Genomic DNA, 19,263 nt, shown 5'->3' with positions numbered 1-19,263 from the left:
TCCCCAGTACCTCCATTAAAATAAATAAAAATGTAGTTACCTCTCCCTGCCCAAACATAAAATTTTTTTTAATTGTTTAAAGAAAAAAGGAAGTAAAACCAATAGGAGGATTATGGAAAGGTACACCAAACAAAAAAAGAGGGAAGGGGATACTACTGTCTTTGAGCCTGAGGAAGGATGCATTTCTGCAGTATTCAACTAGATAAAAATCATTAAAGTAGTCTTAAATTGCTGCCAGCTTAACAGTACATGAAAAGACATGTTTATTCTATTTTGCCTTATTCCAAAAAGAATATAATGTATCCAACAAGAATTACAGCCCGGTCAAATAAATTTAAGCAAGACTTAAAGACATTAATCTAAAGGAAGACAAAATCAAAATTAGAGTGAAAACAAAAACGAAACCCAAACCACGAAACTTCACCATGAGGACATCCGTGTTTCCTGGAGCAAAGATACACCTGAATAGATAGACAAACAGTAGTTATGAGGTTAAAACAAACTAGTTCCTAGAGAAGCATAGTTATCTTTGGTTAAGTCTAGGATGGCATTTCCCCAGAGGTCATTATTATTAATGGTAATAATTACTGTATTTGAGAACTTTTTACATGTGAGGCCCTTCTAACAAGAACTTTTTATACATAGTTATAGGAAGAAAGAGGTACACCTATACACACACAGATATCCACATATTTCTAATGTAATCCCCCCAAACTACCCTATTAAGGAAGTATTTCCCCCACATTCTAGGTGTGATAAAACAAAAAGCAGTGAGGAGTATCGTCACGAATTGGTGAGAACCAACAAGAAAATGTATAAAGCGACAGTAATTAAAAGGGTGTGATTTAGGGTTAACATACCCATACATAAATGGGTAAACAGATACATTCACTGAAAAAATGTCTGACAAAGAAAGTAGCACAATGGATGATTTTTCCCCAGTTTTATTATGTAGAATTATTACGGTCCAACTGCACATGCACATTATATTGCATGTAAATACACATATACAGTATACTGACCATTTTTTTAGTTTTCATATATGTACTAATTGTTGTTGCTAAGAACAGATTAGATCTTTAGCTTTTTAAACTTACATAGTTATCAAAGGAATAAAGACAACTACAAAATAAGAATCAACAGAATGCGGTAATCCCATTCATAAAGGACAGTCAAGTGTGCTCACACACATTCAAGAAATCAGAATAATAATTAGTTCATTTGTGTCCTTATTCTTATTGTTATTTTTTAGATTCGTCATATAAATAATGTCATATGGCATTTTTCTTTCTTTTTCCGGCCCACTTCACTTTGAATGACAGTCTTCAGGTCCATCCATATTGATGCAAATGGCATTATTTTATTCTTTGTATGGCTGAGTAGTGTTCCATTGTATGTAAGTACCACATCTTCTTTATCCAGTCATCTGTTGATGGATGCTTGGGTTGTTGATTAAAAGAGTAATTATTGTCAAAGAAGTCATGTTGGGAATATCAAAGCCCCCCCCCAATACTGTGTATCAAATGTTTGAAGTTTGAAAATGTAGAAAGCAAAGAAAATACCATCTTTCATCTTGGACGGTCAGGGACTTTGTAGGCCTAAAGGAAGGATCAGTTTGAATTTTCAAACAAGTCAGAAATAACCACCGTAAGTAATTTTTAAAAACAAAGAAACACATGAAGGTACAACCTTAATCTGTAATACGTGTCAGTAAGAACATGTCAAATGGACAAGGTGTGTGCATTAATGTGGTTTTTGGTTGATGTGGTGCTGAGTGCCAGCTCGTGGTGCACGCGGCTCTGAACGTTTGTGTAACTTTTCTGTCAATCAGTGTTTCATATCAAGATGCTAAAAAGCCTTTTGACTCTTTGATCTAGTAAGTGTGTTTCTAGAAATCTACCCCAAGAGAATATCTTCAAAAAAATACTCTTTGTAGCATTATTTACTATTGTGAAAAATTTTAAACAATTTTAATATCCAGTCATAATAGAATGTCTAAGTAAACTTTGAATATGGTGGCATATTATACAATTACTCAGAACTATATTTTAACAGAATAATGAGGTAAGTCATGAGTGTCATAAATGGTGATGACCAAAAATTAGGCAAAAAGACTAATGCAACATTGTATTTGCAGTTGCATTCAATTTTGTTTCCACTATATGTAAATCCCTAGGGAAAAAATAGCTAGTAGAGTTTTCAAATTCTAAGACTAATTTTAAGAAATATATACAACATTTTGTTTGAATTGTAAGTAAGTTTTTTATTCTCTATGCCTTTAGTATTTACAAACTTTGTACAGTGAATGGCTTCTTGGTTTAAGAAAACAGGGATAGGGAGGTAGGTAGGTAAATAGATTTAAAACCTTAATTTATAATTACACATCAGTAAGAAAAAACAATTATCTCATTGTTTTAAAATCACAGGGACATTAACCGGTAAAATTTTAAATGAAGAAAAATTTAGATTTACATATAGATACAGATGTATAGATAATATATCCATAGAGGGAGTACACACACACACACACACACACACACAGGGATACTTACTCTTAACAGGGATGTGCAGGTTGTAAAATAAGACTAATTTTAGTTACATAATAAGACAAATTTTAGATTATGACTTATAAAAAAATCAGCTTTATTGAAGTCAAGTCATTTCAGTTAACTACCTGTTTGTAAACAACTATCAGATTTATTTTCAAGGTGTCAGGACTGAACAAGCACTGTCAAGAAGCATGGCTTTGAAGTTTACGTGTGCGGTGGAAGGGAGCAGGCAGTGTGATGTGCAGTAAAGCTTTATATTTATGAACTTAGTGAAGAGAAATGAGAAATCAGGGCCCATTAAAAGAGAGCAAAGAATAGGCAAACTCCATTTCTGAAGTGCAGGGGGTTTAATATGCCAAAATATGAACCTTTCCTTGAAGCCAAATAGAAAAACCTTGTTCTTGAGCATAATTATACACATGGATAGTAAGAAAACACCCTGAAATTTCCTGTGTAGACTTGGTGGTATTTTAGTTAGGGAAGTTTTCTTAATAAATCCTCAGTTTACTTCACAATAAGACGTACCTCTGTGTTTTTCGGAGCACTGTCTATTTTGTGTATGTTACTAAATCTTTATTGCACCAAAAGTAAAATACCAACTTTCATCTGCAATTTTTACAGCACATATTTGCCAGTGAAATGCATCATTCACATTATGAAAATTTAATATGACTGACATTAGCAAAATCGCTAATTAAGAAATAAGGCATAAATACTCCAAGAAACTTGACAGTCTGTTCTATGAAGAAAATTAATTCAGAAGTCTCCTATTTACATAAATCTCCAGGTCTCATTTTCACAGCTGTTTGTTCTGTCAGCTAGATGGTTGCATTTCAAAATTATTTTAACATAATCGGTGGGAAGTATACCTTTCAACTAAAAATACCATGCTCTGCAAGAAATATTGGTAGGGGGAAATTATAAGTTCATTCAGTTCATCTTGTTATTTTTTCCCTTAAGATAAATGTTTCTAATATAGAAACTTTAACATTTAAGTCAAATTATTAAAATATTTTTATTATTAAAAGACATTCTGTAATTTTAGAGTCTCATGAAAATGAAAAGGTTGTGTCCTTTTCATCTGGAAAAATGTTAATGAGTGGTGCCTATCTTAGTAAAGAATGAGAAATACTGGAGATATCTATTTTTTATTAACCAGTGGAGCATAATATGGAGTTTGAGATATGTATGCAGTGCTCTGCTAGACAAAGGAGGTAACAGTTTTAAATATGGTTTAGACGAGGTATGTTGTTTGTTTTAATAATTTAGATAAGGAAAGGAGATCCGTAATTATTGCATCTTAAGATGCCTTTTACCTCTAATGTCCAAATGGACAGCAGGAATTTAAAATCAACAGATTCCAGCTTAGGGAACCAGAGACACCACTCGCTACCTGGGTCAGTCATTTAAGGCGCCTGCACTTCAGTTCTCCATCTGCAGTCTGTACAGTAACTACCACAGGATTATTGCTAAAATTACTCCAAGTAATGGACAGTGAACCGCTTTGGGAGCTGTGACGCACCCTAGGTGCTAGTCATGGCTGAGTGTCTCTTCTCGTGTCCTTTCATTTTACCCTGAAGGAAATCCTAGGAGACAGTACAAATCCATGATTTTGTCTGCGTGGTCATTTATGGGGTTATATGTAAAAATTAACCCGAGCACACCCATTTACGAGAAAAGTGACGGATATACCTCCATCCCTTTTCATAACTGGAGGAAGATTCGCCAGCTTTTGCAAATGAGCTTCTGCCATCTTTCCTTCTACTCTTGAAATTATATTTAAGTGTAGATTCTACTTAGAGTAATTTGCTGCTGAAATAGGCATAACATTTTGATTTCTGCTTTGCTTCTAATTACGTTTAGGCTCATTTTGACATTTAAGGCCAATTACATTAGTCTAGATTCAGTAAAACTTCTCCATAGTAGTCTAAAATCTGACCAGTAAACAGGCTCCCCCCCCCCCTTTTATTCATTTAAATGGAATGCTTGGCAACAAGCATATTTTAGGAATTATAAAAGCAAAATGAATAATATTACTTCATTTTGAAAAAAATAGCGAAGAATTGCTTTCTTCTTGCCAACATGAAAGGCAGTCACAGAATTAATTGAAACCACCAGTTTGAACTTTCTAAATCACAAGGATAAGGGGTAATCATTTTACAAAGAAATTAATATTTTAAATGTTTCACTTCTATTGAAAATACAGTTGATTCTATTAAAAAACAGATCTCAAATTCCTAAAGAGCTCAGAGAGACCTAAATGACTCCAAAAACTTCATCGCTTCAAAGTCACTAATAACTAAACCCCTCAGAACTCTCCCAGCCCTAACGACGAAATTCAGTGTTTCGTTGTGTTTTAAGAGTCCAGTGTACGTGATGGCTTAGAGCACACACAGCTTTTTTATTTAGCTGCCTACTTTCAGGCCGCTTGCTAACACCGTGATTTTTACTGTTTATTCAATAAATTCTCTTATCCTTGATGGCACCAAAAGGCAATTTATAGTATCTATTAGAACAAAACATTTAGTGTGACTTTTTTCTGTAATTTTTATAGGCAAAGTATAATCTCAGAAAGTGGACTGGAAAGTATACTGTATAAAAAAACAAAGTTTTCCAATTGACTGCCAGTACCAATGAAGACATCAGACTAGTAAACAGTTATAGCTGGAAGCTATCTTAGGAACCGTTTAGTTCAAAGATGAAGTAAAACTGTGACATCAAAAACACTGTCACCCTTCCAGAATCAGGTAACTAAAGGAAATATCTCCTTAAAAATATAAATAGTTTATCTTTTGTAGTTTTGAGCTTTACCAAAATGGAGTCACACTGTGTAAGACCTAAAACAAGGAGATTGAGTAGGTGAATAATTAAGGCAATTAAAACCAAAGGAGGTGTCACTTTTGCACCCAGTGAGTACCGTCAAGGCAGATCTTCTGTTTTACGGCTGACTGGTGGTGAGACACAGCAGGGCCACTCTCAGTAAAAAGGTTGAGCTACTGTATAAGTTGTCAAATGGATTTCATTTTGAAAGCAAATCTTCTGTAGAGAAAGAGTTCTGGAAACCAGCTAAGACCTAGTTTGAAAACGTTCTTAAATTAGATGGTAGTGATGTTGCACAATTGTAAAGAAACTAAACCACTCAGTTGTATACTTTAAGAGGTGAATTTTATGATGTATAAACTATATCTCAGTAAAGCTGTTACTTTAAAAAGTTTAAAAGTGTTTACCGTGTTCCCTAGTTCCTCAGTTCTTCGCATTTCAGACCTCAGAGTTCCAGGTTTATTCTACAGACTTTCAAGCATTTTTGTGCTCACACACACACACACACACACAAATATATATAAAAACAAATGGGATCATTCTGTACATTCTGCTCACTCTATGTTGACCAAAACATAAGATGTTTACCCAGGTATTTTTTTAATATTTCATTTTTTAACCTAAATTGATATCCATACATACTAAAACCCCAAAGCATGCACCGGGTCATCAAGTTATCAAGGTGCCCGTGATTTTTTAAATGGCTAAGAACTGATTTGCAAGGTCTGGGTAAGCACCTCCAGCCTGTCATCTCATGTGGGAGAACTCCCGTGCTTTGCTTTCACCTAACGCTAAGAAAGTCTATCAGGAAGAGATTTGGGGTCAGAAATGGATTATTGGGGCCTGGAGAGGGAGAAGGATGCTCCGTCCTTGATGAATTTGCCAGCTCTATGGCTTGGGCCCTCGGCCCTGGTGGATGCATGGTCCCGGGGACTCTGTTCATCCCACCTGGGATCAGTGTTCAAGGGGTGTTAACAAAGGAGAAGATATAAAAATAATACTTGTTTATTCCCTTTCCTCCCCTTTTTTGATGCTCTTACTTTAATTCAAGTGTCCCAATCACAGTTTATGACCAGCAGGTACAGCACCAAAATGCAAGGACACCGAGAGGAAACTATTAGCTGTTTTAGTAGGACTATCAAGGAATATTGACAATATACGTGGAACTGAGACCAAGAACCAAGGGTGGATTTAGCAGGATTTCCTGGCAGGTTGGATACAGGATGAGAGGAGATGAGAAGGACCAGAGATGTCTGTGAGATCACTGGCCCGAGCAGCTTGAAAACTGGATTTGTCAATTACTTGAGATGGGAGGGAGCCCAGGAAAAACAGTGTTGGGGAGCAGGGCATGAGGCATTTAATTTGGGGCATCTAATGCTCGAGATCCCTATTAGAGAGACACCCAAGTAAAGATGTGGAGTTGACTCTGAATGTGGGGCTGTATCTATGGACGTGGGTGTCATCAGGACATGGAGGGTATTGAAAGGCCTTAGAATGGATGAGATCAACCAGTGAGCGTTGGTTGACAAGAAAGAGATGTGAGGACCGAGCCCTGAGTCTCTGCCACATTTGGAGAGTAGGAACATTTTTAGAGATTAGGAAATTGAGGAGGAACTTGCAAAAGAGCCTGAGGAGGTCTGGCAGTGAATTGTGTGGTCCTACAGTGCGGGGCTTGGGGCCTTCAGTGAGTCCAGGACCCTGGTTCTCGGCTCTTAGATGCATTTTCTCTTGCATCATCCCTGAGACAGCTTGTTCCTCACACTCCGGTCTTACGACTCGCACCCTCTCCCCTGGTTCACATCCTTTGTTTTGTGTGCACGTACCCAAGGAATATGACGCGCTCTGATTAGATGAGGTACTCACTGAGTTCATGATTTCAAAACCTCCCTTCTTCATTCAGTGAACATCCTTGCAGCCTCTTTATTCAGTGCATTTTCTTTTCCACTTCACTTCCCTTCATTCAGAGGTGTTGCTTCCTTGGAATGTGTGCTTATAATTACAACTCTGACTTTGTAATGACCCCTTCATTGCTGCTACTGAACTGCATAGCCAGTCTCTGTGCGTTCGTTCACCTCCAGACCCTACTGCTAACTGTGTGAAGTTTTCCTGTCAGTTCCATTTGAAATTCATTAGAGATGTTTTTGATTGATTTGGTTCTTCCCTGATGGGGCTAAGTTGTCTGTTCCGGACCACGTCCTACGCAGCTGGCCCCATCTCAGGTTAAGCGCTCATCCCTGATTCAGTTAGCTGCAGCCAGGCACCTGCAGCATGAACACAGCCTGACCTGCATAGGAGTGATTATGTGATTATGTCATTAGAAACAAAAAAGAACAAGCTTTTGCAAACAAAGTGCTTACCCCTATTTACATCTAGAGGATTGGACTTGAGGGGAAAAATAGCAAAAATCACAGACTTTCTGTCCCTAAAACCTACAGAAACGAATAAAACAATTAATTAGCACCCTGGATAAAATTATACTAGCAATAACCACACACAATAAAAGGCCACAGTTTCATACCATTATTTTTTTCTTATTTCCTGAGAGCTTTTTATTTCAAATAAAGAGATTTTTTAAATTAAATGCCTTGTAAATTTTTAAAGTCAAAAGGATGTATTATGTAATAGAAAGGATATATGACATTTAACTAATTTCTAAAGAACATGTTTTTACATTTTATTGTTGTGATGATAGTTTATGTACCACAAAGTACAAATTAAGAAAATTTTGTTTAGTGAAATTTAAAGGAAATGTGAGATATATAATTTTTTAACAAAAGGAATTAAAAATACTTATATTGAAATGTAGAGTTAGTAAATGAGAACTAGCCTTATTCAAAGACTCAAAGATTACTTAACTGTGACTGTTAATAAAACTGGCTGCGTTCAAAAATAGAAACATAAGATTTGTTTGTTAAAGAATCTGAGTTTAAATTTAAAGTTTTAAATTTGTAAGTTTTATTAACTAAAGAAAAAACTGAATATGTTCCCATTAATATTCAGATATACTCTGGTGTTTTCTATCTGAAAGGAAAAAAGAAAAACTCTTCTTGATGCGACATCGTTTTTCAACTCCCACCCAAATTCATACCATCGTGTTTGACTAGCAGCTACTAAGAAAGAAGGAGTGAGTAGGGGAGAGAGAGCGCATCAGAGAGGAGGCTCATGCCTTAAGCCTGTTTTCCAGAAGCTGAGAAAAAATTAAATTGGAAAAGCAAATTCTAAAATATGTACTCATATCCCTCACTTTGGGGAGCCTCAGGCTGCAGGGATTTGCAGAGCCCAGGGAAAAGACGTTGCGAATCTCCCATGGGTGTAGGAATGATCATTTAGCCCACCTTCCCAGGGGCAAGGTAAACCGCTAGGTTGCACCAGTTTTATTTTTCCCAGCTGGGAAGAAGGCTTGAGAATGAAAGCAAACTAATCATAATTTCTGAAAACTAAATATCTCCCGTAATAAACAAAACTTTAGCCTAGTGAAAGAATGAAGAGAAAAGAAGGGAACAGAAGCCACCAGGGAATAGGAGGCCCAGCAGGGGACAGTGATGTGGGGGGGACTCAGTTGTCCTCTCCTCTCACCCAGAGGACCAAGACCAACAGAATCAACCTGTCCCTCGCCTGGAGTCAGTGGAGTGCGAATGATGTGGGAGGAAGCTGGTGAATTAGGGCAACTGAACACCTGGGACTGAATGGCTCTGGCAGCAGTAAATGTTCCAGAATCTGCCTGCACTGGAGACCTATCTGAAGCCTGGTATATCACATATAACTGCCCATGGCCTCAGCTAATCCATCTCTCCCTGCAGCCCCCTCTCCGTTTACTGAGACAGCAAAACATAGAGAATACCTAGCTGACCAATCAAAACGGGACCCAAATGACAGGGATGAGATTCTGGGACCACTTTCTGACACCATGTTGGAGGGAATAAAAAATAGAGATAGGAAAATTTATCACGCAAGATGTTTCTCTGTGATGATATGCTGCCTTGGGACTAGTGTTATTGGAAGGCATGCCTGATCGCAATACTACATATGCTTTATTAAAAAAGAAAGAAAGAAAGAAAATATAAATAAAATTAAAAAACCATAAATAAAAGGAGTGGCAAATTAGTTCACATAGAAGTTTAAAATTTATTTTTGTAAAAATACTATAAAAGGACAGGGAAAATACGTTAAACATATATGGCAGATATGAGATTAATTTTCTTAATTTCTAAAGAGCTGGTGGAAATCAATAAGGGCGGAGTAAAGGTTAACAGGAGAGGAAAATGGCGTGTGAACATGGAGCTCGGAGAAAAGAAACAGCTTCCTCCAGGCCTTTGTTCCTCACTCCCTTCGCCACCATTTAAATCCAGCTCGATTTCTTCATGAAAGTCAGTCGCTGTCATTTTCCCCGGACAGTTCTTGGCTCACCAAAGAGGAATACACCTTTGTCCTCCCAACCTGCTCCTTGGATAGCTTTCCCATATTTCTCTTATGCACCCTGTTTTTCATTCTTCCATTTCTGAGAGTTGGCCATCATCATCTTTTTCTTCCACTCTTGATTATGAATTTCTCAAGAAACCGTGTCTTCCTCATCTTAATCCCCAACACACCAAGTCTTCAGGAACCACTGATAATCCACGTCTGAATAAATAACGTAAGCAGTTCTTCAAGGAACACAGATCCTGTGACAGTATAAGTCAGTAAATGTATTTGATTCACATCACAAGCTATCTTGGGACTTAAATTTCTGGATAAAATCTCAACCAAACTGTTAAGGCAGCCCTCATGCAGGACACATTAATTTTCAGGTTGTAATAGACGTGTTTCATGGCACTACCTTTCACAGGTTTATTCATCTAAGTGGCTATAAACACATGGATCGCGTGGTAACAGAAAGCTTTACTCTCAAGTATAATTCACAGCATCTCACAGTGCGCTCTTTCAGGTGGCTGAACTGTGCAGAAATGAGACTTTTTTTTCTTCTGAGACTCTGAAAGAGTAGAGGGTAACCCCAGTATTCTTGCTCACATTGCTTATCCCACAGCAACAGGTTTTCAAACCCGTATCTCCATGTCCCCAAGATTTACTAACTGAATGCATGACAGCTGAGTGTTTGTGAAAGCTAACGCCGTAGATGAAAACAAATTGAGTTGGTTTCTGCCCCATGCAGCTGAAAGGTACACCTGAATTTTTGGTCTCTAGGTACCAAGAAAAAAAAAATTCTGTTAGACTTAATCACAAGCTTTCCTGTCACTCTGGGGGAAAGAAATCCATGTCCAGTAAAATCCCTTTCATACTAGAACATGTTTTGACTCTTCCTCTGTTGCTGTTGAGTCTTTCAAATGTACACGCGTTCACACTGGTGACATCTCTATTGAAGAAAGTACAGCAATCTGATATTTTTATGTGAATCATCTTCAGAACTTGTGTTGCTTGCCTTCAGATATAATGCATATTCAATACAAAAAGCATATAGGGAAAAAATAATTGCCCTCAATGATAAGTTCTGACATACTTATGAGGTTAAATGATGCATTGAAAAATTCTCTGAAGCATTTTTAGGATGAGTTAAAGCTAATACTCTCTTAGGCACCCTAGAAGGAAAGTATTACATTGTCCTCGCTGATGGTCAAGTATCCATAACAACATACTTCATACCTTCATGAACAGAAAACTTTGTAGGGTAATGAGATTATAGAAAAATTAGCTCAAGGAGAAATAAAGTGTTTCACACATGGACAAAGGGTAAGAGGAAAAAGTTACCTCCTAGTTCAAGATTCATTTAACAACTATTTGCTCCTTTGTTCAGGCAGGTCCACTATGTGCTGGGCATTGAACTTCATACTTCTAAAAAGGTTAATTTAATTATCTAAGTAAAGAAAAGTGCTAAGAGAGTTTACTGTGAGATGGGGCTTGGGAAGCAGTAGATTCAAAACATCCCCGGACACAGGAAGCAATGCTTGGAAAAGTACTTACTTTGGAATCATAACACCTGGTGCTACTTCTGTTAGTGATACAAATAAATGGAGTGACTTTGGGCTAGTCACGGAGATTTAAGCCTCCTTTTCCTTATCTTCAAAAAGAATGAGTCAGATTAGATTCTCTTTAGGGTCCATTTTGCTTCTGAGATACTCACAGTGTAACAGCTTTTTTCTTGGGCTCAGTCGTCTTTGCATTGTCTTGGACTTTATTTCTTGGGATTGCGATACCTGAGAATTCAACTTAGTGTTCCAGTGTACTGAGGTCTCTAAAGATTTTTTTAGAGTCGTGAGATTCCAATTGTCAACTTTCCCCCAACATCATCAGAAGTTCTCATCAGGAAGCATTTATTGACCGCTAATGTATACAGGATATATGAGTCAAAGATGTATATATAATTGTATATTTAATAAGAAAAACATTTAGGAATGACACTAACCAAAGATCTTTGCAGAGTGAGAAGTAGTCTTTTTGCTTGGCTGGCTTTTGTTGGAATGCTGTATTTTTTAAAATAATTTTAATTTAATTTAATTTAATTTAATATTTTGTTTTATTTTATTTTTGGTCTTGGTTTCTTCCATGGTCTTGATTCTGCCTTGAAAAGTTTTTAAAAATCATGAAACATGATCATTCTTATCAAATTGCTCAGCATGGCAATATCTTTTAGAAATATTTCTCTTTTAAAGTCTCATGTTTTTAATATAACTGAAATAATTTGGATGGATACTATTAAAGTAAAATTAAAGCTATTATTCTCATTTGCCTTTAGACAATCAAATGTAATTCACTATAAAAATAGTTGTGCTTAGCAGCAAAAAAAAAATAGTAATCTGTTAAAAATGTTCATTGGTTAGCTTGCTAAAGGGGAAAAACAAGAGAGGCAATAAAGCAAAGGTCATGAATTTTGTTCTGATTTGCTCAGCAGTATTTACCACCAACAAGTCTAATTTTAATTCAGGGTAATTATTTTGTTTTCCACTCTGAATAGTTAGATATCAGGCTTTTAGGATCTTTGTTCTTAGCCCTTTCCTGTCTGTTGAATTAAGGCTGTTCTTTCCCTGCTGAATCAAGATAAAAATCAATAATATTGAGATCAAAGTCCTCAAACACGATATGCTAATTTTAAATTGCGTGCAAGGCCGATGCTGGTCTGTAACTCCTCCATTTTTTTCCCCTGTAGGCATTTATGTCCATGTTCCAGATCCTTACCCAGGAAGGATGGGTAGATGTCATGGACCAAACGCTCAATGCTGTGGGACACATGTGGGCACCTGTGGTTGCCATCTATTTCATTCTCTATCACCTCTTTGCCACTCTGGTGAGTTGAGCATTTCTTTTCAATTAAGTCTTACAATTCATAGTGGGATAAGCATCAACAGGTTTGAGGTTTATTTTCAATTTCAGAATGAGAGCCAAAGAAACAAGGTAGAGTCATCCTGTTGGACGAGGTCCCTTCCCTTCCATTCTAAATGTCTATGACTCAGAGAACTCCTTGGGGAACTAAATTTCAGATTTAAGTAAGAAGTTGTCTCCACCAAGTACAAGTTGTTTGCAGGAGGGAAAACAAGACAAAACAAAATGGAAATTCCACATCCATGTACTGACTTAACCATCTCTGAACATTCACACCCTCAGTGATCTAAGGATCAAACTAGAACTACAGTATTATTATTTTTTATCATGTAGAGACACTCTCTTCAGTTTCACTGCCTCCTCTTCACAGCTGTAATTAAACTGAAGACAGAAGCTGGAGAACCGCAGGGTGTAGTCAGTTAATTAGAAATCAGCACAGTGTTACTGTGCTTTGTGTGACCAGAAGAAACACATAGGAAAAGATAAAACACATCGCTGCAAATAATTGTAAAAAAGCATGATAGAAACTAAATACCAAATGCAGCAAAAATTTTCTTCTGTCACACAAGCAGATTTTTCTCTTCAATGTATTTCTGTTAAAAAAAAGGAAAAAATTATGACGTGGCCTGTGACACATTGAGGGATATAATTCTCAGGTCTTTCTAATGCTAAGTGTACATCTCCATATAATAAATTTGTACATATTTAAGTACCAAATTCAAGCTGTAATAATTATGTTAAAAGTTCCAAAGTAAAGACCCAGAATGTTACCGTTTATCAGGAACATATGAAGTAAAAACAATCGCTTCTCTTTACTGAGCGGCGAAATATTTTATAGTTTTATTCCTAGTATTCGGAAGCACCGAGTAAAGTGATATTCTCACTTTACAGAAGATGAAACTGGGGAGCTAATTTGCCCAATATCACGAGTGTGAATGGTAGAGCCAGAACATTCCCAGGTCTGCCTGGTCTCACAGCCTGTGGCCTCGCCCTACTTGCTGCTGCTTCCCTAGACTGGGAAGCCTGGCGTTGTCACTGCAAATGTCTGCAGCAAATTAATCCTGTGCCCAAGAGTCGCTCAGATAAAGCAGATTACATCTGAGCTCTAAGGTCCCTTTCGATTTTAAATGTCTGTCTATGAAGCAAATTAAGTGCTGGAGAAACTTGATGTGTTAACCAGCGCTTGCATTTGCTACAGGCAGAGGCCTTCAAAACCTGTGTGATTGTGATGTGGTGGGACGTCCTGGGTGCAAATAGTGCCATCACATAGGAATAGTTTTGTCATTTTTTACACGAGGTGACTTTAAAATATTCACAAAAGGAAGGAACACTGAGCAGGGGAAATGGAGGTTTGGCTTCTAGAGCTAAATCTGATTACACTGGTGTTGGCAGGCACTTGGCCCTGAGGCCTTTGCATCCTCCCTTCCAGGACCTGTGTCATTCTTTCATTCATTCATTCATTTACTCATAAACTCAACTAATGTTTATTAAGCCCCTACTAAGTGTTTAAGTTTCTTTAAAACTACAGAATAGCTTGGAGACTATTGCTCATGGGTTAAATGCAGGATAGATGGTTGCAATCATCTACATATGAGAATAACCTGTCTAATTGTTATTCTGTTAAAAAATTTAAAAAAAAATTCTTTTGCTCACCCCACTGCAGATATTTCACACTTAGAGATTTGGTTCTTAAGTCAGAGACTAACACAATTTGTAAGCAGGAAGAAAAACAGTCTAGGCTAGTAAATTTGATAGCAAAGTATTTTTTTTTCTAGTGCATTTCTACAGGGACTGCTAATATAATGGAATAAAATACTAAATCTGGTAATAGACTTCTTTGGCAATCTAAATTACCCTTATTGGTCCAAAAATATGGTTTTGATTGCAGAATACCAAAGTACTTCCAAGAACTCCTGAGGTTCACCTGAACCTTTTAAGGAATCTACAGAGCATAGATTAAAATATCTATTTCCACATCCATATCTAATTCCACATCCGTATTCTACTGATTTAAGTAGAAAACACTCATAATGTTTTTCATTGTGATTTTCAACAAGTAGTTCTAAGTTAAAGCTGAAAACTGAAATTTTTGTTCTTTTATTTATAATTTTTTCAAATCTGTAAAAGCTGTGTATGTCAGTGGGGGCAGTCTGGTAAATATGGTGGCGTACAAGACTGCAGACTTGGAGCCCAAAAAGTCTAGCTTCAGGATCTAGCTCTTTTGGTCCCTAGAGGTGACTTGGGAAGAATCCGACAACTTCCCTGGTCTCTGTGTTGTGTAACATCTGGAAGTGAGACTAGTGAGGCCCAGCACACCTAGTTTCCAAGGTCACCATGTCCTTGTGAGTTGAGCTTGTATTTTTGAGGGTGTTTTAGCCATGGTCTGAGAAGATAGATGATCGTAATTATCAGCAACACTGAGTTCCTTCAAGTTTAAGTAAGGCGGTCTGTGCACTTAAAGCTATATATTAATAAACACTAAAATGTCATTGTTATTTCAGATGTTTTTAATTCATAGAAGTGAAGCATTACTGATCAGTTTACAGTATTATTTATGCCCAAGTGGTGCATAGGTTCTGGATATCAATCCCTCAACTACTATATATGTTACAAATATCCTCTCTTAGGTAATATTTTGTTATTCCAATTGGTCTGTGATGACTTTTGACATTATATTTTGATGTAGTCAGAGCTATCAGTTTTTCACTTATGGTCAATATTTAATTTGGACTCATGCTTAAGAAATTCTTTCTAACCCTGAAGTAATAAAAATACTCTCCTCCATCTTCTAATTGTTTTAAATTTTTGCCTTTTACCTTTAGATCTTTAACCCATCTCAACTTACTGTTTATATATAAGTTGGATGAAATATAATATGGAAACAAAACTCAAATCAATTTTTCTCATCCAGGTTTATGTGAAATTTTTAAAACTTTTTTTTAAGATGTGTGGTTGGTTTCTCTGATTATTGACATCTAAAGCAGCAAGGTCAATTCAGATTTTTTAATTTATAAATAATTTTTAAATGAGAACTAATTAATTAAGGGAAAGAAAAACTCCAGAACTTAATTATTAAAACTGCAAGTATTACTTCTGTACTTCCCAAAAAGTCTAGGGACCGAAGTCACGTCCCCAGCTCACTGGAGACTCTGCTTCAACGTGATCAACCAGAGCTTTATTTTCCTGTGTGTCCTCAGAGTGGCAGTGACTATAATGGACTCTCTCAAGTTAGCCCAACTCGATTCAGCACTTTTTACTGAATCTCAACTCCTCTGTATAAGTACTAACCTACCTGCTGGCCAGAGTGAGAAAGGGCTTACCCTATGTCCCCTCTGAGCCTACGCCTAATACAGAATTTGGACTAGTAAACACAGACCAACAAACAGATAAAAGCTGTGATTCAAAACCTAATGATCCAAGCTGTTGCTTGCTGTGTGATCAGTGCACATACACATCTGCTTCCTGACCACTCCAGATCGACCTGATCGGAAGTTTTAAAAATACTGGCAGTGAAACAGCTGGAGACGGCTTGTGGACCAACAGACAAATGTGCATGGAGGTGATAGGCCTGCATTATGTAGGCATCACATTCCCTTAAAAAACAAACATTTGTAAGTTAAAATCACTATTCCATAAGCCTGTCTTTAGGCTTGAATTTAGCTTAAAATGAACATTTTTGTTAAATCAGATGTATCATTTTTTGCAAAATACTACAAAGCATTTTAACCCAAATTGGGAAAAAGGAAAAACAGCCCACATAGATGTACAAGCTCTGATTTGTTTTTTATCCCTGCTGGTCAGTGATGCCGCACAGCCTGGGGAGCTCCTGATTGGATCTTCTCAGGGACAGACAGGCATGTGCCAAGCAGGAAAAAAAAAAAAGTTTGGCTGCGATTTGTTCTGGAATAGAAAACAGCAGGCTGTTCCATTGCCCCCTGGGGGCACCAATTTGTCAGCCCACAATGAAAATCAGGCGTAAGTGTATAGCAAATGCATATTTATAACTATTATCTGTTGTCCCTGGGAAATGTCTCTCTCGTCCACCAGGTATGTATTCTGTATTTCTGTCCTGACTGATTGCAGTTGACCCAGTGCTTCTGAAATGCATCTTCCCCCCCACCCCCGCCTTTTGCCAAGGATTTGGGGATAAGAATGATGGAAGACTTCAGCAGTTGAAAGACTCTTTTTTTTCTCAGTATTTTCCCCTTTATTATTGTTTCAAAGGAAAGCCCTGTGATGTGAATATTGAAAGAGAGAAAATGTAATTAAGCGTCCATTGTGGATAGTCTTTTTGTTACCTTTGAAGTGCTTAAATTAACACAGCAGTCTCTTGATTTTGCTTCTGTAGTGGCAGCTTTCAGAGAATAGTCATATTTTGCTGACAAAAATGGGCATTCCAAAGTGTAAATTAAATAACTTGATTTTAGCGAATTCATTTTAAAGTGCATCTGTGGTGAACATTTCCCATTTTTACATTGCTCTGATTACATTTGACTTTTTGTTGACCTATATAAAAAATGAAATTGTTTCCGACTACAGCCTGCAAGACAGCTTAGGACAGTGTGATTATAAATGGTAAAAAGGAGAAGAAAACCACAAGATTACGGGGTGTTGACCAGATTCCTGCTGTGCCTCTAGTATATACTTGAAAATAAATTTAAAAAATAGAAATTATTGATAAAGTTCACAGTGGAGAAAGAAATAATATTAAAGGTGACATTTCAGCTAAAGGACTATCTTTAAGCTATGTACAAAGGAAAAAAAATCAGAGGAAACTTGAGAAAGATAGGGTGAGTGAGGGCATGACTATGCAGAGTGGGAGAGAATGCAAAATAGGATAGGAAGCTACAGATACAGAAATAGAAATTCTCGATCAAGAAAACCCATTCTAAGTTGGTAAAGCCAGTCTCGAAGAAACACACCATAACTTTCAGTGGTCTGAATCATGCCAGCCTAACCTCTCTCATAGAGTGTGAGAATCCTCGTGTGTTGCAGAGTGGTCATGTCACGACAACTTTGGGGGAAAGGATACTGGGGAGCTCACTGCTTCTGTGATTGAATTCCACTGAAGTGGATTATGGGTGAATGGAAGGAAGACAAGTTTGCCTGTGGTTAAAGGTATCAAACTGAAACGTAGCGAACACCTTAGCTCAGGTGAATCTGGCTTGTTCAGGAGTGTAAGGAGTGAGAGGAGGAGTTAGAGGAGGAGAGGAGAGAGGTCATAAGGAATCACAGTAGGTGAACACCTCCTACCACGTGGGGGTGGGAGCTGTGTTGAACCTGGAGGCGTTGCTTTTGAAATCCACTAAGCTGGAAGGTCCACACCCCACCCAATGGTTGCCATGTCATTCATCAAAATTCTAGGAAGGAGACTTGCCTGGCTTCCAGAGACTTGATTTGCAGCATTTTCCACACTGACTGCATTGTTAGTGCTAAAAAATATCTTGAGAATGGGAGTTACAATCTCAGAAAAAAAAATCGTTAGTTATCCGGACTATTTTAATAATTATTCTCCACTTTGCCATTGAAATCAGTGACTCACCCTGTATCAATATGGACCACAAAATAAGGAGGTGGATGTATTTACCAGTTGTATATTACATTGCAGAATAGATACGTGTGTTGCTAGTTAATATTATGGAATGCTAGAGATCTGTTAAAAGCAGCAAACATCCAATGCATGAAAATGTAAGTATGAGTTTGAATTTCTTTTTTAAAGCATCGCACATGCTAAATACCGCTGTGTCAAAAGTATGTGTGTGCTTTTTTTAACAAAGCTCAAGAGGAGATGAAGAGAAAAATCATTAGCCTTTTTTTTCCCCTGAAATTATATCTTCAAGAAACATAGTGATTTAGTATTCGTGCCCCCTTATCAATTTAAATATTATATAAATCGAAGTTATGAAAAATAAATAATGCACACAACAGGTTGACTAGTAATTTTAGAACCAGCAAAATGTAAAGATAAAAGTATTTCAGGTAGATGATGACACTCTTGTGACTCAATGTGACAAATCCCAGTAAAAATGCTTTGGTCTTATCAATAGTGTTGTGACGGGAACCTGTGAATCACATTTAATGGCTATGGAAAACCTTTGGCGCAGCGTAGGCAGCACTTGTAGTAGGTAGACATCGACTAAAAATAAGATCCAGACGTCAAGATAATGGGTTCAGGTCATTAACCAGCATCATCTCAGCTTTCTATAAAAACAGAACAAACAACAGCACAACACTGAGAGGACTGAGGAATGGCTCTTGCTATCAGAATAAGGGTCTGTCCCCCACTCCTGGGACTTTGGCAGGGGAAAAGTGGCTGACACACAAGTCGGCCTGCACCCCCGTCCAATTCTGCACAGCACCAGCTTTGTAGGCAAATAATGTCTCATTGACAGTGTAAATTAAATATGATGGAAACCCAGCTGCCACTCTCCCTTCACTTCTATTTCTTTATCGCAGTGGTTACTGCCACCTGATTAGAGTCTGAGAAAAGCACTACAAAGTAATTCTCACCTCTCCGCAGTCAGCTGCAGACTTACCTTGGACTCCTGCATCTTCTGTTTCCACTCCAGAGAGACAGTCCAAG

At 37.3% G+C, this 19,263-nt stretch overlaps 1 protein-coding gene across 2 annotated transcripts in view; it reads left to right on the top strand.

Moving 5' to 3' along the window:
* Positions 1–19,263, top strand: part of NALCN (sodium leak channel, non-selective) — a 258,985-nt gene that overhangs the window by 137,084 nt on the left and 102,638 nt on the right. For both annotated transcript variants that reach the window (XM_072976491.1, XM_072976492.1), the window contains one exon: positions 12,508–12,645. In XM_072976491.1, the coding sequence (XP_072832592.1) occupies positions 12,508–12,645 (138 nt within the window). The remainder of the gene's footprint in view (positions 1–12,507; positions 12,646–19,263) is intronic.

Source organism: Vicugna pacos, chromosome 14, assembly GCF_048564905.1.
Source record: "Vicugna pacos chromosome 14, VicPac4, whole genome shotgun sequence".
NCBI lineage: Eukaryota > Metazoa > Chordata > Mammalia > Artiodactyla > Camelidae > Vicugna > Vicugna pacos.
The sequence above is the reverse complement of the archived record's forward strand: the minus strand, read 5'-3'. Positions and strand labels throughout refer to the sequence as shown.